General features: G+C 39.9%; 1 protein-coding gene across 1 annotated transcript; it reads left to right on the top strand.

Annotated features, from left to right (window-relative positions):
• The first annotated feature begins 4,059 nt into the window (after positions 1-4,059).
• LOC131723144 (tripartite motif-containing protein 16-like) lies at positions 4,060-22,501 on the top strand. The gene is made up of 6 exons (XM_059016608.1): positions 4,060-4,691; positions 8,370-8,465; positions 8,673-8,906; positions 9,061-9,220; positions 19,693-19,758; positions 21,701-22,501. Exons 1-6 carry the CDS (start codon positions 4,110-4,112, stop codon positions 22,231-22,233), a joined length of 1,671 nt encoding a protein of 556 aa, XP_058872591.1. The 5' UTR covers positions 4,060-4,109; the 3' UTR covers positions 22,234-22,501.
• Positions 22,502-22,633: the final 132 nt, after the last annotated feature.

Here is a 22,633-nt window from a genome sequence, read left to right as displayed (position 1 = left end):
GACAGAAACCAAGAATACAATGATTAAATGATTCAAAAGGAAAGCATGACCAAGCCCACATAGGACCCCAATCGTGGACAGCTTGAGGAATATACAAGAACAGATGAACATTGTAAGAATTGTGTTCCTTTCCATACAAAGGCTGGACTAATTCTGCAAAAGAATTGAGATGTAGCTGCACTGCATCTAGCTCTATGATAGAGAGTTCTCTTTGGAGTGGTGCATAAATTGATGCAACTAGCAATGACCAGTGAAATTAAAACTTCCACCCCAAACGTCCTCGCTACAAAGGTAGGGAATAAAAAAGGAAAAAGCTTCTCCATTCATTTGCCTTCCAGTACTTCCGTACTTTTACAGACCGTGGGTATCTAGTCACTTCCTCTGGAGGCGTCAAGCGCTGTGGCTCATCATCTATGGCTGTAATCTTACCACCCATATACCAAGGATCTGCGTGATGACAAGAGTCAAACCACAATGATGCCATTTGTTTAACTACACCTAACAACACTGCATGCATATAATCGGGTACATAGCAATCAACTGAATCAAAACAAGGAATAAGCATCAAAGGAGACGGACCCTTCACTCCCTTTTTGGGCTGACACCCATCCAGGGCATCCAAAGAACATTGTACCACTGAATCATGAGTTTGCACTACATTGGAAAAGACATTGGGATATACATGACCAAACCCCCTCCCCTTGGGCACATGCTCCCCTTTCTGTTCTCACCAGCTACATCCACACTCTCCATTACACTGTATCAGATTCTGTAAAAGAGACCTTGCAACCCTGTCACATGTACAAATTACAGGAAAAACCCTGCTAGTCACAGAATTCGGAGTGGAAGGGTTTTCCCACACAAACCCCTAATTACCCAACTTTACAGTTTCTCCAACACATGGTTTAAGGAACGTGTTTGGAGGTGCCACACCACAAAGCTGTTAAAAAGGAATGTTTCCTGTGCTGCTCTGGAGCCATTTCATTTCCATGGAACTGTAGTTCTAAATTGAATACGAAGATGATTTAAACACTGCTACTCTATCAAAATTCCATGTTAAGGAGAAGTCATTTTTTGTCAACCAATTTTTTAAAACACAATCCATCATATCCATCACAAAAGACATGACTTTTGGTACATTTTTCCCAGTCTATGATGTGTGTAGCTGCGTCAGTAAATTGCTAGAAATCTTTTAAGTTGTTTTTCAATGGGCAAATAAATAAAATAGCTCTTCATGTTATCAAGTAACAAGGCCTCATTCCAGTCTGGGCAGCTGGTGCGTGATGGATCAGCTCCACAATAAGAAAAACAGACATGGCAATAAAAGAGAATTTCACAACAATCTTTGTAGTTAGAGAAGTGTTTGAACAGTTGGAAAACACCAGGAGGAAACACACTTGGACATATGACATCTAATAACTGTGATAGATCTGTTGTTGCTTCTGTACTTAAACCATGTTTCAAAATAACAGCATAACCCAATAGAATCGATTGTTCCTTGGTGACAGTGGAGCCGTGGAAAAGTGCATCATCACCATTTTCAATAGAATAATATGATGATTCTTGCTGAATCTCATCAGTTTCATGAATATTAGTTGAGTTACTTGGCACAAAATTCCTTGATCCCAATTCTTCATATTCAGTTTCCATCAATATGTCAGAGTTACAAACAGCATTGTTACAAGATGTCACATTATTTTTACATACAATTACCCATTTATACAGTTGGGTTTTTACTGGAGCAATCTAGGTAAAGTACCTTGCTCAAGGGTACAGCAGCAGTGTCCCCCACCTGGGATTGAACCCACAACCCTCCGGTCAGGAGTCCAGAGCCCTAACCACTACTCCACACTGCTGCCCTAATTGATTATAAATTATTTCTTTGGATTTCTGAAATGGTTGGATAATGTTTTTCCTTGTGATTATTATTATTATTATTATTATTATTATTATTATTATTATTATTATTATTATTATTATTATTATTATTGTGGTTTAATTGTTTTTAAATTATCTCATCGGATGGTTGAAATGGTTGGATAATTGCCCTAACAAGCACTTAATTAGATGCATTTCGTCTACTCATTAGGCAGTTCAGAGTTTCAATATTTATTTATTTATTGCTTACTTGAACAACAATGTGAGTGAAATATCATTAAGCGTGGCCTTTGTCGCCCTCTTCAGGACAAACTCTGCAGCTGCAAAGAGCTGATTGAAATCCATTCTTTTCACTTGGGAAATGTAGAGCTATTCACACAACCTTGAGGATTGTTCTAAGCGCTGTTTTAAAGACTCTATATATATATATATATATATATATATATATATATATATATATATATATATATATATATATATATATATATATAACAATGACCACACAGTGTTGCTTTAACTGAACAATACCAGCAGACCACCCTATTTCATACATGTCTTTGTAACTAAACTATACCAGCAGACCAGCCTATTTCATACAGGTCTTTGTAACTAAACTATACCAGCAGACCAGCCTATTTCATACAGGTCTTTGTAACTAAACAATACCAGCAGACCAGCCTATTTCATACAGGTCTTTGTAACTAAACAATAGCAGCAGACCGGTCTATTTCATACAGGTCTTTGTCCAGTGACTGCTGGGTCTGATGTAAGAAGAAAAAAACAGAGCGATTCAGCCTATTGTATCTTTCAAAGGTTTGGCTGCCAGTTGAAGGAGCCAATGATAGCAGGGTAATACTATTGTGAAGCTGCTCAAAGAACACTACAGGTACAGTCCTGAATCCTCCCAGAAGCTGAGGGTGTGAAGTATAGAAGAACTGAAATGTCCGCTCTGGATAGACAAACACCAAAAAGATAACAAAGTTACTGAATGAAAGGAGACAGTACAATATTGTGGGATCAAATGAAAGCAGGTTTTTCACATCTTCAGCGTGTCCAGCTGGCACGAGCCTGTGAGGTCTTCAGAGCGCGAGCTCGGGTTCAAATGATTTCAGTCGCTTCTCGACTCTGGGATCAAGCTATCAGACACTTCCAGATGGTTAGTCAAGCTAACAGCCCCTAAAAGACTAAAACATCCCATTTAAAATACATGAAAGCCCTGTGCAGCCAGTCTACCCAGGATAAGTGCTTGAGAAAGAGAAGGGGGTCTAAAGGGAAGGGGTGTATATCTCACTGCTCATGAACACTCTGCTCCCAGGTAGGAAACCCACTGAAATCATTTGAACCTGAGCTCGCGCTCTGAAGACAACAGAGCCTCATGGGCTTGTGCAGCTGGGCACGCTGAAGATGTGAAAAACCTGCTTTTATTTGATCCCAAAATATTGTTCTGTCTTTTTTTGTTTTTTATCTTCTTTCAATTAAGTGAGAATCCGTCTTCATGACATAAGAGAGGCAGAGCTGAGGCTCTGATGCCATGAACATTGCTCTGTTCACTCTCAAAGCCCTGCTCGAATATTTGAATGGCGAATGTTTTATTTTTCATAATGACTGTACATTCTAATAGATCACAGTGATTATTATCCTTAAACGGAAATACAAAAGTAATAAAACACAGCTCTAAAACTCATTTCAATATGTATCTTTTCTAAATGGTAACATGAGTTCATATCCTCTCCTCCCACATTACTCACTGCTCCTGTTTAAACACACACTGAGAGCAGGGAGGGGGGCTCCATGTTAGCAGTGGAACAGGAACATCTGCTGGATGCCATTCCACCACAGGGAGGGGCCCTGTGCTGGTTGCGATGGTGACACAGTGTCTAGTGTCTCCAGTATCTCTGCAATGGACTCTGACCAACACATGACTGATTGAACCTGTAATAAGCTGATAAAACAGGCAGTCATAAATATTAACAAGCAAACAAACTGTCTATGCATGCAGAAATGTTGAGAACCTTTGATCTGTCTGCTTGGCTATCTTTGTGTAGAAACTCCCCTCCAACTCTCCTCTCCACCCCTCTCACACTGATTCAGCAGTCTCTGCTCAGCCTGCTTGTCTAAACCTGGCCTCAGAACCAAACCCTGCCTCTTAGGGCTTTACACAACTCCAGGAAATCAGCACAGTGAAGTTTCTGTTGTGAAATTGTCAGTCTCTCTGCCTCACTGCAGCAAGAATGGCTTCAAACTTGTGGTCAGAGGAGCACTTCAACTGTCCAGTGTGTCTGGAGCTATTGAAGGACCCAGTCACTATTCCATGTGGACACAGTTACTGTATGGGGTGTATTAAGAACTGCTGGGATCAGACTGATCATACAGGTGTCTACAGCTGCCCCCAGTGCAGAGAGACCTTTACCCCAAGGCCTGATCTGCGCAGAAACACCATGCTGGCTGAAGCTGTGGAGAAATTAAAGAAGACAGGACTCAATCCTCCTCCTGCTCAGAGTTATGCTGGACCTGGAGATGTGCCGTGTGATTTCTGCACTGGGAGAAAGTTCAAAGCTGTGAAATCCTGTTTGACGTGCCTGGCCTCTTACTGTGAAACACATGTCAAGCTACACTATGAGGGGGCTGCTTTCAAGAGGCACAAGCTGATCAATGCAATTGGAGATCTGGAGCAGAAGCTTTGTGCTGAACACCAACGATTATGTGAGGTCTTCTGTAGAACCGATCAGACGTGTATTTGCTTGTTGTGTTCACAAAATGAACACAAGAGCCATGATACAGTCTCGGCTGAGGCAGAAAGGACTTTGAAACAGGTAAGGGTTTGAACCATTTCCTTGTAGCTATCCTAGAAGATAAGAATTCCCAGGGATATTTAACATGTCTGTTTACTAGGTTATACAGTTTCACATTAGAGCACTGCTCGAAAACAACTAGAAAATAAAAGTTGACCAAACAAGAAAGGAGGTCCCGCTCCAGGAACAGTCTCCCTGACACCTCCTCTCTAGATTTGGGTGGGATTAAAATCCCCTAAACTTGTTCCCTATTCCTTCTAGTGCTAGTGATCCTGGTTAACTCACACAGTGATCCGAGATACATTTTTCCTCTTGTGTTTTTCTCACCCTGGTTAACACACGCAGTCGTGAGGATCCTACAGCAACACTCTCCTTCCCAGACAGTCTGTATCCCTGCTTGTAGAACCAAAAAACTCGCTTTTCAAACCCTTTTTAAAGGCATGTGGCCAGGGCTAATTGATAATCAATTAATCAATTTACACCTGGACACATTCCACACCTGGATTGGAATATACCCTGCCATATCTAGCACAAACACAAACACATATCAGTTGCATTGTTCAAGATATTATAGTTTAATTAGTAAAACTGTTTAAAAATGACATTCCCAGCAAACTTAAGCACCTCATTAAAAAAAGCGGAAAAGACAAAGATTAATATGATATACAATATACAAGATTAATATGATATTCAATATACAAGATTAATATGATATTCAATATACAAGATTAATATGATACTCAATATACAAGATTAATATGATATTCAATATACAAGATTAATATGATACTCAATATACAAGATTAATATGATATTCAATATACAAAATTAATATGATATTCAATATACAAGATTAATATGATATTCAATATACAAGATTAATATGATATTCAATATACAAGATTAATATGATACTCAATATACAAGATTAATATGATATTCAATATACAAGATTAATATGATATTCAATAGACAAGATTAATATGATATTAAATATACAAGATTAATATGATATACAATATACAATATTAATATGATACACAATATACAAGATTAATATGATATTCAATATACAAGATTAATATGATATACAATATACAAGATTAATATGATATACAATATACAAGATTAATATGATATTCAATATACAAGATTAATATGATATTCAATATACAAGATTAATATGATATGCAATATACAAGATTAATATGATATTCAATATACAAGATTAATATGATATACAATATACAAGATTAATATGATATTCAATATACAAGATTAATATGATATGCAATATACAAGATTAATATGATATTCAATATACAAGATTAATATGATACACAATATACAAGATTAATATGATATTCAATATACAAGATTAATATGATATACAATATACAAGATTAATATGATATTCAATATACAAGATTAATATGATATTCAATATAGAAGATTAATATGAAACACAATATACAATATGAATATGATATTCAATATACAAGATTAATATGATATTCAATATACAAGATTAATATGATATTCAATATACAAGATTAATATGATATACAATATACAAGATTAATATGATATACAATATACAAGATTAATATGATATTCAATATACAAGATTAATATGATATTCAATATACAAGATTAATATGACATTCAATATACAAGATTAATATGATTTTCAATATAGAAGATTAATATGAAACACAATATACAATATTAATATGATATTCAATATACAAGATTAATATGATATGCAATATTCACAGGGCTTCTGTTTTTCGATGTTTATTAATTTCATTAAACCAAGAGCCAGCCATGCTTGTGTTTGTAGTGATGTGGTGGAAATATATAGTAAACAAAACCAATGCCTTTAAAAGTGACACATACGCATCTATCTGCACTGGCAGAGCTGCTGTGCCCGTGCCTTTAAAAGTGACACATACGCATCTATCTGCACTGGCAGAGCTGCTGTGCCCGTGCCTTTAAAAGTGACACATACGCATCTATCTGCACTGGCAGAGCTGCTGTGCCCGTGCCTTTAAAAGTGACACATACGCATCTATCTGCACTGGCAGAGCTGCTGTGCCCGTGCCTTTAAAAGTGACACATACGCATCTATCTGCACTGGCAGAGCTGCTGTGCCCGTGCCTTTAAAAGTGACACATACGCATCTATCTGCACTGGCAGAGCTGCTGTGCCCGTGCCTTTAAAAGTGACACAGACGCATCTATCTGCACTGGCAGAGCTGCTGTGCCCGTGCCTTTAAAAGTGACACATACGCATCTATCTGCACTGGCAGAGCTGCTGTGCCCGTGCCTTTAAAAGTGACACATACGCATCTATCTGCACTGGCAGAGCTGCTGTGCCCGTGCCTTTAAAAGTGACACATACGCATCTATCTGCACTGGCAGAGCTGCTGTGCCCGTGCCATGCCGTTCTTGCCACAGTGAGAGGTGTGTTTTTGGGAGGATTGCTTATACACTTAAAACTTTGGTCTTTCAATTTATAACCACCATCTAGCTGAGAAGAATTATTTTTATTCTATTTTTTTTAATTATGAAAGCTCAAAGTCAGTGGAGCGTATAACTCAAATTCAAGATGGCCACCAGGCAGAAACAGTAGCTGAATTTGGTGCGTTAAAAACATTTTTAATTGATTTAAACAGATATGTTTAAGAAATGTAACAATCTGTTTGGGATTTTGTTTGTTGAAATCTACAATTTCTTTCGCTCACCCTACTAGTCCCCTCTTTCCTTTGCTCTCTTCCACAGTGAAGTCCTTCTGCTCACGGGCTCATTCTTCTGGGGATTTTGTGTATTTAGGCATTTTTTTACATTTCTTCACAATTTTCAATTCTGTTTTAAATTCCACGAGTGTGTGAATCCTCCCTATTGAACTGTAATATAGCTTTAAATCCCACGAGCAAGAACAACCCTCCGTTTCTAATTGTAATCTCATTTTAAATCTCACAAGCGTGTGCAATCCTCCAATAGAAATGCAGGAATGTGCTGCCACTCAGTTTAAAGTATTCAGAATGAATCAATGATAGATTCAAGTCAGGAAGGCGGTTCATTGCCCGACTGCGCTGGGAAAGGGATTTTTTTTTTGGTTTTAGGTTATTTTATAGTATTTTTTCACATGGAAAGGGATGAAGGCAAAGTGAATTGAGTAACCATGTCCAGTGTTTTTCTGGTGTTTATTGGGTATACACTGATTTCATTGTTTTGTATCAGGGCTGTTTTATCTGTGTTTATCAGATAAAACAGGAAATCAGAAGCTCTAAATATCCATTAAAGAGAAAGCTGCTTCAGTTTCCTTGGTGCTTGACAAAACAAACATGTAACACATGCTAGATAAGCCATCATTCACTGTTACTAGTATGAAACAGTACCATCTAGTGGACAGCTACTGTGGATCAAGTGTTCTTTTGTGTTGCTGGCAGCTGTGCACTAGATGGTGTTGTATCTTACTACTATACACACGTTGCCTGATCTAGCCTGTGCTACAGATGTCTATGGCGTGCAACAAGAACTGAAAAGAGGTCAAACAAGAAAAAAGAAAATATATTTAAACTAAATAGATTCTGTCAGTTTCAATAGCATGCTTAAACAGGCCTGTGTTGGGTGTTACAGGATATCACTCAATGCCCCATCAGAAATGTCTCTGTGTCACTGTGTTTCTACACAGAAGCAGCTGGGAGAGACACAGACAGAAATACAACAGAGAATCCAGGAGAGACTGAAAGAAATTGAAGAGCTGAAACAGGCTGTGGAGTCACTGAAAGTGGGTATTGAAAAGAGGGGGTTATTGTTATTATTATTATTATTATTATTATTATTATTATTATTATTATTATTATTATTATTATTATTATTATTATTATTATTAACAGATGGATTGGAAAACATCTACAGAAGTTTACTGTCTATGCCTGATGTGTTTTTGATATCAATTCTAACCATGTCTCCTCTACTGTGTTCTTTCACTCAGAGATCTGCATGCATAGAAATAAAGGAAAGTGAGAAGATCTTTACTGAGCTGATCCGATCCATTGAGAAGATCCACACTGAGGTTATTGAGCTGATTGGAGCTAACGAGAAGGCTGCAGTGAATCAGGCTGAAGGACGAATGAAGAAACTGGAGCAGGAGATTGCTGAGCTAAGGAGGAGAAACGCTGAGCTGAAACAGCTTTCAGAGACAGAGGATCACATCCATTTTCTACAGGTAACATCACTGCTTGTTAGAAAATCTCAAGTCCATAACTGGGACGGTTTCAGACAGACCTCTCCAATTGAATGAATCATTGCTTTTCCCCAGGAATGTTTTGGACCCCATTCTGTTTCACTGAAAACCCCTTTTCTCCACTTTCCTGTTGTAGAATTTCCAGTCTCTCTGTGCCCCTCCTGAAGCTGGAGACTTACCCAGCGTTACTGTCAATACAGACATCTCTTTTGGGGCTGTGAGGAAAGCTGTATCTGAACTTAAAGACCATATTGAGAACTTCTGCAAGGGGGAATTAGTGAAAATAACCACAACAGGTTGGTGTGAAATAGATTTCTTTGGTAGAGATTTCTCAAATAGACCATGGCTTGAGGAGGGGCAGGACTTGCAAGACATTAATAAAGACCTCTTGCAGATTGCTGGCTATATGAATAATGTAATATTGAGAAGGGAGGAGGCAGCAGGGAGGAAGAGGAAGGAGTGAGGAGGCAGCAGTTAGCATGGAGGAGGGAGCAGGGAGGGCAGAGCATGGAGCATGAGGGAAGGAGCATGGAGGGAGTAGGGAGAAGTGAGCAGGGAGCATGGAGGAGAGCATGGAAAAGGGAGGAGGGAGCATGAAGGTTGGAACAGAAAAGTAGAGAGAAGGGAGCATGAAGACTGGAAGGAGGCAAAAGGGAGAAGGGAGCATGAAAGAGTGAGCAAGGAAGAGGAAGCACGTAAGTGGGAGGAGGCAACATGGAGGAGGCAACATGGAGGAGGGAGCAGGGAGTGATGAAGCAGACTGGAGGGAGAAGGGTGCATGCAGGAGGGAGCAGGGAGGTGGTAGGAGGGAGAATGGAGGATGGAGCGGACTGATGAAGCAGAGAGGAGGAAGTGATGTGAGGATGGAGCAGACAATGACTGTTGTATGTTTGATGCACAAGGGTGTCCTAATATGGACACCACACTGTTGGGCAAAGATATGTGATGGAGAGGAAGGAACACAAGACTCCAGTGCAGTGGCAGACGTGTCCACATTGACTTTGGCTGCTGCACCGATACGGAAGGAATACATATTCATTGTAATCATGAACATCTTGAAGTACGGATTTTTACATCCTGAAATGCCGTGAATAAGCCTTGTTTCTTTTCAGATTGCTGTTTGGAGTCTTGTGTGTGCTGTGTATTAATCCACATGTTTCAATTCTATTTCTCTCTCTTTTTTTCTGCCCAGCGAATAAAGTTGAAGTTTACAGTCTGCAGGCTCCAGGGAGGGGTGGAGCTTGAGGGCAGCAATTATTATTATTTATTAGTAATTGTGAAGCCATTAATCTACACTCCTCTCCAACAAGTATTGGTTCAGATGAATACATGCAGAATGACTGGGGGAGGGGCATTTGTTGCCTGTTTTTCCACTCAGACCTTTCTCTCCCTAAATATCTTGCTATCCCTGAATAGATAATCATCCCATCTTTTAATACATGTACAATGCATATGAAACCAGTTGTGGGGTAAAATGAACAGCTATCCCTCCCAGTCATCCTGTGCTGGTAGTAAATGTATATTGCAGTATCACTGCACTTGTGGGATGGATTGCTCATTAAAATATTAGACAGATATTTGAAGAGTGGATGATATTCTATTGAAGATATTTAGTAAGCAAGGGGTCTGAGTGGGTAAAATGGCAACACATACCCTGTAGGAGCATTAACTCTTTGTGGTCCTATGTCAGACATTGCAATTTTCCCTTTCCGGTCCAATGTCGGACCCTGTCCGACATCATCATAAAGACGCAAGAAACAGGTATCTAGTCGTTTTTTCTCTGGAAAAAGCCGAGAAAACCATTCTATGGCCAGTGAGACTGATAGGCGCCGAAAGGGGGAGTGTGACAGGGTGATGAGGCCCAGAGACAGACTGCAGTTCAAACAAAAGACTTTTATTAAATAAGACACAAAATAAAGGCACGAGGGCCAAACAAAAAGGTTCTTAAACACAAACAATAAAGAAACAAATAAACAACAATCACAAAGTAAAATTTACATAAATAGGCTTCCAGGCTGAGCTTTGCCTTCACTGGAATGCAAAAATTCAAAAAACAGCACACAAAGAAAAACCAGCAAGCAACACAAAATACCCGCTTGCTTCCTCAGCTACCTCTCTCTACTGAGGAGCTGAGGACTCCTGTTATGTCAGGTGGCTGGGTGCTGATTGATTGTTAATTACTCCCACCTGACACAATGAACCTGGGCAGGGAGGGGAGTTTAACCCCATCCTTGCCAATATTTACAAGGGAGTTTCTCATGAATACAGATCGCCCCGACACCACATAGAGAACACGGACATAAACAAACAAGATATCTGCTTCTGCATCCAGCGCTCAAATAATCACAGACATTTGCAGAGCTTCTTTTAGGTGTTATAGTAATAATATAATGACTCGGATCGCATGATCGAGGAGTTTGGTGATAAAACGAGTGTTCAGGAGATGATTTATCAGCATGCACGACTATGAAGAGGTATGTGATAAATACAGCGAACAAGGAGCGGGGCTGGAGAAGCAGTACTGAGAGTCCTGTTGATATGCAGAGACTTTTAAACCTGTTTTACTGTGAAAAAAACACTTTTAAACAGTAAAATAAACTGCGTGATGCACCTGATGCGCCTGAGACGCGCTGGATAAATGGACCGCTAAGGGTTAAGTGTAATTGTATGCACAGTTGCATTTGATTAGTTCCAATTGAAGAAGTTTGATAAGATTGTTTTGTTCATTATAATTCCTCAATCAAACAAGCAAGAGGGTTTAATTAGGAAGAAGGGAGGAGGGAGCAGTAAGAAGGGAGCAGGGAGCATAAAGGGAGGAGGGAACAGGGAGGAGGGAGCATAAAGGATGGAGGAGGGAGCATAGAGAAGGGAGCAGGTGAATTGTGTGAATTGCAACAGGGGTTAAATTAGGTGCTATCCTCCATTTTCCATTTTAAACGTGATTCAGATGCGTTTGTCTCTAGACTGATGTGAACTGGAGGAACGCTAATCAAGTTTATCAGTGTTTATATTTATGTCATGTAAACTAGATAACTCTGCTATTCAGAAGAAGCTTCTTTTTATACATAGGATAAACAGAAAAACGGTGTCATGCAAGATATAGCAAAGTTATATTGTGAAAAACCACGATGTGAAACAAAACAGAGCACAGAAATGACACATTTTTGCATTGTCGTTGAGACACTAATGACTCAATAATGATCAATTGAATTTGTAAAGGGGAGGACAAAAACACAGAAAAAAAACGTTAATCAGACATAATACCGTACTTCCACAGAAAAGCATGCGCGCCGCAAAGCAGTCTGCACATTGGGCGACTCCTGACATGTGACAGTGCGCCATGATGATGTCACAAATAGTCATGTGACCCACAAAAGTGCATTTTGTCCCACAGAATAGGTATTTTGTGCACATAATTAGCATTTTGTCCCACAAAATGAGCATTTTGTCCAACATAATGTGTACTCCGTCCCACAGAATGTATTTTGTGCACAGAATTAGGATTTTGTCCCACAAAATATGCATTTCGTCCCATAAAATGATAGCTATGTTAAATAATTTTGTGGACGAAACTGATAACTTACTGCCACTGTATAAATATCCAGAGAAATTAGCAGACCAATGTGATTTAACCCCTTAAATACACTGATACTTATTCAATTATAACACATACATTGGCATGTGTGTTACCTGTTTTGACTATAAAATCAGTGTTGGGCTGAGAAAAAAAGAAATGAATATTGTTTAGGAGCTGCCCCTCTAAATATCCAGAGAAATTAGCAGCCCAACGTGATTTAACCTCTTTTACATACAAAGCAAATCATTCAGTTTGGAGCAGATCAAAGTCCAAATAAGAAACAGGCGAATAAGAAGCTATCTTCAGCCTCGTGTGAAACTGGTCATCTGTGAACAGGGTTCAGGTCAATTCATTTTTTCCAATCCCAATATCTTTTTAAAATCAATTCCCGTTCCCTTTTAATCAATTCCAACCCATCATTGATCACAATTGTAATTAGCAGTATTCTGTTAAAATGAGCTTCTCACAGTGGCAACAAATTACATGGAATTCACTCCTGTTTGTTAGTCAATTAAATCAACTTCAGATGAAAGATGTTGAACAATCACAACAATTATTATAATGTCTCTAAAATATCAATTCCAATTCCTTTGAAGGAATTGCTTTTATAAAGGAATTGCCTAAACCCTGGTTGTGCATTGTCTGTATAATAAACTCAAAGTGTGTCTAAACCTTCTTCAGTAAGTTCTGCAGACCCCGACTGGAATCACTTCTGAATAACCATTTTAATCAATCCCAATACCTTTTACAACACAGGCTGTATTGAACAAACTTAAAAACACCTTGTCAAACACACGTACAGCTTGTACACAAGCTGACACGCTTAATAAACAACCAAATAAAACAAACAAAATAAACAACTAGCTCTTTCCAAGCACTAACTTATCTTTCGGGAACACCCTGACTATAAGTGGGACGGCTAAACCGTTTCCCCACCAAACACAACACAACACAACACAACACAACACAACACAACACAACACAACACAACACAACACAACACAACACAACACAACACAACACAACACAACACAACACAACACAACAGGTTTACACAGCTTATGTTTTTCCTCTTGACTGCTCGGAAGCAGAGCACCTCTCCTGCCTCCATCCACTCAGCAGCCCTGAGCAGGCTGGCTGCTCTCTTTTTAATCCCCTGCACCTGCTATTAATTTACAATAGTCACCAGGTGCGGGTGATAATTAAACAATAAACAATTAACAAATTTAATTAAACAATAAAGCACAACAATTAAACAATCAAACCAAATACAATTAAATTAAACAAATGTGCATTCCGCACATGTTTTTCTTCAGGGAGGCTTTAACCCCCTCCCTGCTGTCTTACAATATATATATATATATATATATATATATATATATATATATATATATATAAATATATATATATAACCCTACCACTAACCCTATATATACTGTGTGTGTGTATATATATATATATATATATATAGATATATATATATATATATATATATATATATATATATATATATATATATATATATATATATATAGATAGATATAGATATATATGTTATGTTATAAAAGGAATGTGAATTGATTAAAAGGGAATGGGAATGTGAATTGGGAATTGATTTTAAAAAGGAACTGACCCCCACCCTGGTTGTGAATATGTGACTGTCACAGTCACAATGTTGAGCAAAACAAACTGAAATATCAACCAATATGTTAGATTGTTTTTGTAAACTTTATTTTATTTGATGTATTTGTTTGTTTGTTTAAAAGAAATGAGTGAGAAAGAAACCTTGTTTTTTTTTTTGGTTTTGTTTTATCTCAGCAAAGGAAAAGTGTGAAGAGGAAATGAAGGAACAGCCAGAGCCTCGACGAAGACGCAGTAATGAGGAGAACCGTCCTGACAGTGAGTGAAGAGTAGAATGCAGAGGATAGAGTCGTGGAGGATCACAGAGTACAGAACAGGGTTGCTATTCCATGAATGAGGATACAGACGACATGTTTATGGATATCCTCATCAGTGAAATAGCCACAGCACTGTGTGAAAGTTCATGCAGTATTCTGTTTATATAACTGGCATATACAGCATCCTGTGTGGAAAAGAAAGCATGTTTCAACCTGTACTGTATTTAACAGCTGAATCCAGAACATCTCCTCAGATTGCCAAGTAAAGTTATTGGATGCTGAACTCTATACATTGTTGTGAAGAGTTCCAACATCCAGTAACCTTTTCTTATTAATATTCATTTTCATTATAGGTGTAACTCTAATGTCAGGATACGATACACATCACGATATGCGGGTCAGGATACGATATGAATCACAATACAAGCAATGGTCCTGATGGGTTACTTGTATGAAGCACAATAGGATCAAATGATCATTTAACAAGTGACTGTTTTATTAGAAGACAAGTGAAATGAGACGGGGAGAGTATGTATCCATACCAACTATAAAACACACTCTTCATTCAAAAACCACTCTGTGAACTACAGTGAGCTGAGCTGAGCTTTGGTCTTGAATCACGATGCACACGATACAGACCTCTATGATGATACGATATCTCATGTAAAGAAAGTGTCCTGATTCATCGCTACATGATGAATTGTTACACACCTCGTTTAGATATACATTTTACTCTCAACTAGTTGAATGTATATAAACATGAATCATTAGTTGTGTGTGATTTAAACATTTCCTTTTTTGTGTAGTGTCTGGATGTGAAGCGAATGCAGAAGAGAAAACAGGAGAGACAGAGGAACAAGAACCAGGTGAGTAGATTGTTATTATTTTCTTAATATTTTTCTCTCTTGTTTATGCCAGGGATGCACATTGGTTAAAATCACAGTTTACAGCCACAATAGGTATGCGGTCGTTGTTTTAATGTCCACGTAGGCTCAAGCAAGGCTGTATTGTTTATGGGATGGGACTTGCAGCATCACATCCACATATCTGAAGCTTGTCCTTTCATATTCAATTCCACAGACTTACATCTCATAAACTGTTTGAGATACAGTACCAGCTTCATATTTAAATATTCTGGAATCTCCTTAGGCCAGATCTTAACAGTACCCTATCTGTGACCTCATGAGGCTGCCATATATGGTCCATGTGACTTTGTGGTTTCCAGATGACACGTAACAAATGATCGTCATATTCAGCACACAGCTGTATTCTAGATACCGAAGTACCAAGGGCTATGCATGTACCACGGTACCGGGGGGGGGGGGGGATTCGCTATGCAATGGTGTCTACCCTAACCGTGTGGTCACACACCTGGTCAACGTGTAGCATAGACCAGGGAGACACAGGGGCTGAAGAAGCAGCAGGCGAGTTGAAAGCAGACAGCAAAAAACCACGGTAGAAATAGATAGATAGGGGAGAGCACACTGTTTGTTTAGAAGGCCCGACTCACTGAGGTGGGCGACCAGCCAGCGAGGTCTACTCGACAGCGGGGATGTGGAAAGGCCTAGTCCCATGGAGGAACTGTGCTCTCCCAAGAAGGAAATAGACAACCACTCACGAGGGTGACTGCACAGGCAGTTACTCACACACGACAGACAGATAAGAAAGAGCAGGCTACCATGCAAGCGAGGATGCCACTGAAAGACAGAAAGGCAACAGGCTCAGTCTTTTTCAGAGTTGTTGATTCCGGGAAAGCAGCGAGCCAGCTTTCAGCACGAATGCAAGGGAAATACAATCAACTTGATCGTCTCGAGAAGCTCAGCTGAACACAGAGGTCCTTACAGTACCGTCTGGAGAAGGAAAAAGAGAAATTGCTTCCTCAGGATGATGGTTTTAATCCCTCTGTGGGCGGGACCGAGTGCGTCATCTTAGGAAGGGGCCTATCGGCAGCTCTGCTATAGAAAGCTCAGCGATATCTACCCAATGGGCAAGCATATCCCATGCATAATGTTGCTGGTGCCGTCTTCAAATTTCACTATCTGTGAAACACACAATGTGGAAATCCCTGCCTAAAACATAACATAATATTACTACAAATAAATTGATTTACTTACCACAACATGCAGATCCGCTATAAGTCAAGCTGACCATTACTCCAAAATTGTGTTGAACATCACTGATCGTTAATTTATTTTTTAAAAATGTTTTAATGTTATTGAAAATTATTAAATATTTATTATATAACCATTCATTTTTAAACTCCAAAGAAGTGCAAACTATATACAGTCCGTTTTCTTCAGTGTGCACAATTTATTTACAGGCTGTTATCCAGGAATACAAGCCTGTTGTCCTGCTCTGGATTCAAGGCAGCACACTGTTTTTTTTGTTTGCATCGAACACAGAGAGGGGTGTAGTTATAAAGCATTTTCAAATCTGATTCGCTGGTAGGATGGGACCAGCAAATCAGATGCTAGTTAACACGAGCAGGAGAAGAAGAGCCCGCCCACTGCTTGTCTGGCAGAAGTACTGTAACTAGCAAGGCAGGGCGTTTGGTGCAGTTTCATTGATAAACTTAAATAATGTTATTAACTATGCATGTTACAAAAATGCAATTATTGAATCGATTATTCAGTATTTATATCGATGTATATAACGAGGAATGGAATCGTTCAAAAAATCGATTTTTGATTTAATCGTAGTAGCCGCAGTCCTGAGATTCTACGGTTCAGTAAAACACAATTGGGGATGGGCAAAAATACAAAACATAATTGGCATGAAATGGTTATTATTGCTTTTGGAAAAGAAGGTGCAATGAAATTAGTTATTTACACCAGGTTTATTGTTTACAAATCATGCACAAAAACACCTTGGCTGGCCATAACATCGCATTTCATTTTGAATTTACTGGCTTTCCTTGATGAAAACGAATCCATGTCTGGGAGGTTACTAGACGTCCTCTGCTTTTCACCAAATCTGAGGACCAACTCATCTCTTTCATATTTTTAACAGCACAGTAATGATATGAATGCCTTGCTGTCTTGTATTTAACATGGTTACACTGGGAAGTCACGTGACAGGATGTAAAATGTGAAACTGAATTCACAAATGCCCTGTCTGCGTTTTCTCTGCAGTGGAATCCATTGTCCTGCTAAGAGATGAGTTTACTGTTTTAGACACATAATCAAATATGCATGGATCAATTTTCATCAGTACTGTTCAATTGGTAGCAGCCTGTGTAAATGACACGCCAGAGGTCCAGACTCTCTACTAATAGAGGGGGTTGTATCTTACAGGATCAGATATGACAGGCTCTGTATTAATAGAGGGGATCGTATCTTACAGGATCAGATATGACAGGCTCTGTATTAATAGAGGGGATCATATCTTACAGGATCAGATATGACAGGCTCTGTATTAATAGAGGGGATCGTATCTTACAGGATCAGATATGACAGGCTCTGTATTAATAGAGGGGATCATATCTTACAGGATCAGATATGACAGGCTCTGTATTAATAGAGGGCATCGTATCTTACAGGATCAGATATGACAGGCTCTGTATTAATAGAGGGCATCGTATCTTACAGGATCAGATATGACAGGCTCTGTATTAATACAGGGGATCGTATCTTACAGGATCAGATATGACAGGCTCTGTATTAATAGAGGGGATTGTATCTTACAGGATCAGATATGACAGGCTCTGTATTAATAGAGGGCATCGTATCTTACAGGATCAGATATGACAGGCTCTGTATTAATAGAGGGGATCGTATCTTACAGGATCAGATATGACAGGCTTACTCCCACCACACTGGGGAATACATGGCAGCATTAACTTAGGATACTTGATGAACCTGGCTAATTAGTACTTCACATCACACAGAACTAAGCAGCTGGGATATTTTTTGCAAACATGTTAGTAGTTTTATAGTGTGTTTACTGTGTTAAGTAATAATATGTAATTGAACTGAATGTGTTTTAATTTCAGAGTTAATGTAGAAATGGAAGGACAGAAAGGAGCTGTACAATATCTATAGAATACAGCATGGGGTGGTGTGTGATATGAGAATGTAATGCACACCGAGGGGGTTATCCAGGCATTACATGCTCATGTATCACACACACACACACACACACACACACACACACACACACACACTCTCTCTCTGCCTATCACACACACACACACTGCCCCATGCAGTATTTTTGTAATCTCTGGTGAACTTTGGTAAAGAAATGTATTTAAAATAGCAACAACTTTGATACAGTTTAAAATAAGGTTTGCATTGTGTGAGACAGTACAGAGAAAACCGCAATTGCTGTGGTCTGTACTAGGAGTGATACGCGACTGCAACCAAAGAGAACACTTTGAACTTGTAACTTAAAAACAGCCCGTTCCCTTTCAAGCACGAAATGGGTATCAACCCCTTTAAAAATAAATAAATAAAAATACATTTAAAAAAAAGAAACTCTTCTGATAATAAGCTAACGTTTCCTGGAGTTTTTCAGGTGTTGTGGAGCTGAATTCTTCTTCTCTGCAGAGTGCCATTCCTGTTTTGTTTTTGTTTTGTTTTTTTGTCGTCAGGGTTTCCGTGGCAATTGTTAGGGAGCGTGTTAAAATGACGCGCTTTCACATTTCTATTTTTCCATTTCTGTGTTCACTGGTTTGTTCTGAGGGTGGTTGTGTTTGCTCACATTTCTGTGAACCCTTTTTGTGTGAAGTGGATTCCCTTCAGTCCGAATCAGAGTGTATTTTAAAGCCCGTAGGTGTGGGTGATTTTTCGGGTGTCCGGTTTCTCCATGTTCGCGGTGACTCCCTCATGGAAATGCAGCTCTGTCCTCAGATGGGATGCGGAGCGGCTGTTGCCGAGGTGGTTCCGATGTTGGAAACGCGGGTTTCTCTTGGATTGATCAGGGAGGGCTGGACGGGTTTCTTTATCAAGCGCTCCCGAGAGGATTGTGGGATGTGTTGCTGTTTAATATAACGTTATAACTACATTAATAACATACGCGTACAGACACCTTACAGTACGCTGCTGAAGAATAAGAATCACACGAAGATGAATAATGTATAAAGAGATATTAAAAAAATATATATAAGGGAGCACCTTGGAGGGAGGATGGAGCATACAAGAGGGAGAAGGAAGCATAGAGGAGGGAGCAGGGAGGAGGGAGGAGGGAGCAGGGAACAGGGACTGGTGAAGCAGGGAGGAGGGAGTGATTTGAGGATGGTGCAGACAGTGACTGTTGTATGTTTCAATTCTATTTCTCTCTCTTTTTTTCTGCCCAGTGAATGAAGTTGCAGTTTACAGTCTGCAGGCTCCAGAGCCAAGGAACAGAGCTGAGTTTTTAAAATGTAAGTCTGTTTTCACTGAAACATTTCATTGAAAGATGTGTCACTCCATTGTGAGAAGAGCTAATGCTATAGAAAAGGGAGGGGTGGAGCTTGAGGGCAGCAATTATTATTATTTATTAGTAATTGTGAAGCCATTAATCTACACTCCTCTCCAACAAGTATTGGATCAGATGAATACATGCAGAATGACTGGGGGTGGGGCATTTGTTGCCTGTTTTTCCACTCAGACCTTTCTCTCCCTAAATATCTTGGTATCCCTGAATAGATAATCATCCCATCTTTTAATACATGTACAATGCATGTGAAACCAGTTGTGGGGTAAAATAAACAGCTATCCCTCCCAGTCATCCTGTGCTGGTAGTAAATGTATATTGCAGTATCACTGCACTTGTGGGATGGATTGCTCATTAAAATATTAGACAGATCTTTGAAGAGTGGATGATATTCTATTGAAGATATTTAGAAAGCAAGGAGTCTGAGTGGGTAAAATGGCAACACATACCCTGTAGGAACATTAAGTGAACTGTAATTGTATGCAGAGTTGCATTTGATTAGTTCCAATTGAAGAAGTTTGATAAGATCGAGAAACTATAATGAACAAAACAATCAAACAGCAAGGTTTAATTAATAGCAGTAGTTTATTGAATTCAGAAAAAGTTCTCTCTTTATTATCCAAAGTCCGAAATAAATTTCAAGTAAGAATTATAGATCAAATCTATTGATTATCAATCTTAATTATTACAGTCTAAATATACTTGTCTATAAAAAAGAAGGGAGGAGGGAGCAGGGAGCCTGGAGCAGGGAGGTGGGAGCATAGAGGAGGGAGGAGGAAGCAGGGAGAAAGGAGCATGCAGGAGGGAGCAGGGAGGAGAGAGCATAGAGGAGGGAGGAGACAGGAGGTAGCAGGGAGGAGAGAGGAGGGAGCAGGGAGGAGGAAGCATGAAGGAGGAAGCATAGAGAATGGAGCAGGGAAAAGGGAGGAGAGGATGCAGCAGAGTGCATGCAGGAGAGAGGATGGAGCATAAAGAAAAGAACAGGGAGGAGGAAGGAGGGATCCTACAGGAGGGGGAAGGGAGCAGGGAGGAGGGAGCATAGAGGGAGTAGGGAACAGGAAGAAGGGAGCAGGATGGAAGGAGGATTGTGTAGGAGCATACAGGAGGGAGCATGGAGAAGGGAGCATAAAGGAGGAAGGAGGTAGCATAAAGGGAAAAGGGAGGAGGGAGCATACAGGAGGGAGGAGGGAACAGGAAGTAGGGAGCATACAGGAGAAATCAGGGTGGCGGGAGGATGGAGTAGGTAGCATACAGGAGGGAGCATGGAGGAGGGAACATAAAAGAGGGAGAAGGGAGCATAAAGAAAGGAAAAGGGAGGAGGGAGCAGAGAGGAGAGAGCAGGGAGTAGGTAGCATACAGGAGGGAGAAGGGACCAGGGAGTAGGGAGCATACAGGAGGAAGCATGGAGGAGGGAGCATAAAGGAGGAAACAGGCAGCATAGAGGTGGAGGGAACAGGGAAGAGGGAGGAGGGAGCATCCAGGAAGGAGAGGGGAGCATACAGGAGGGAGGAGGGAGCATACAGGAGGAAGTATGGAGGAGGGAGCATACAGGAGGGAGCAGGGAGGAGGGAACAGGAAGAACAGAAGAGGGAGCAAAGAGGAGGGACCATAGAGCAGGGACTATAGAGGGAGGAGGAAGCAGGGAGGATAGATCAGGGAGGAGAGATCAGGGAGGAGAGAGCATAGAGGAGGGAGGAGAGCATGGAGGAGGAGAGGAGGGATGAGGGAGCATAGAAGAGGGAGGAGGGAGAATAGAGGAGGGTGCAGGGACTGGTGAAGCAGGGAGGAGGGAGTGATTTGAAGATGCAGCAGACAATGACTGTTGATTTTCACAGTGATTTGACTTTTCTAACCGTCTCTCCTCTACCCGTCCTCTTCTCTTCAATCAGATTCCTGTCAGCTCACACTGGACCCCAACACAGCGAATAGAAACCTCTGTCTGTCTGAAGGGAACAGAAAGGTGACACGGAGGGAAGAGACCCAGAGATATCCAGATCACTCAGAGAGATTTGAGAGCTGTGCCCAAGTGCTGTGCAGAGAGGGTTTGTCTGGGACTCGCTGTTACTGGGAGATTGAGTGGAGTGGGGGAGGGGCTGATATAGCAGTCACATATAAAGGAATCAGAAGGAAAGGAGTGGATCGATCCTGTGGCCTTGGATTCAATGACAAGTCCTGGAGTTTGGAATGCTCTGGTTCCAGTTACACTGCCTGGCACAATAACAATAAAACTGCAATAACTGTCCTCCGCTCCCCCAGAATAGGAGTGTATCTGGACTTTAATGCCGGCACGCTGTCCTTTTATGGCATCTCTGACACAATGACCCTCCTGCACAGATTCCAAACCACATTCACTGAGCCGCTCTATCCTGGGTTTTGGCTTCATTCTTATGGTTCCTCTGTAACAATCTGCCAGCTGAACTAGACTGTTTTGTGTTGTAAGAAACCCTTTGTATTGAACTCCCTGTCTGTCCTCTCCACTCCTCGGGTGAAGGGAATGTTCAATCTGACACAACTTTGGATGAAAGTTAGGGGGCAAAACGGCGCCACCTGCAGAGCGAAATGAGGTGAATTATTTGTTTTTAGCAACAAATGGATTTCACACGAAGTAACTGTATTTAATTTATTTTTTAAGAATTGTTATGTTTTATATATATTTTAGAAAATGGCATCCAATAGTCAGTGCTGTAACAGTTTTTTAAAAAGTCAACTTAAGTTTGATTTATTGTGTGTGTGTGTTTGTGTTCTTTGATTTCCATAAAATGTTTTTTTCTGTTTTATTTTTTCTGATTTTAGTAATGTGATTTAATAAAAAAAATAATTTG

The sequence above is a fragment of the Acipenser ruthenus genome, chromosome 53 (assembly GCF_902713425.1).
Source record: "Acipenser ruthenus chromosome 53, fAciRut3.2 maternal haplotype, whole genome shotgun sequence".
Classification (NCBI taxonomy): Eukaryota; Metazoa; Chordata; class Actinopteri; order Acipenseriformes; family Acipenseridae; genus Acipenser; species Acipenser ruthenus.
Note: the sequence above shows the minus strand (reverse complement) of the source record. Positions and strands in the feature narration are given on the sequence as shown.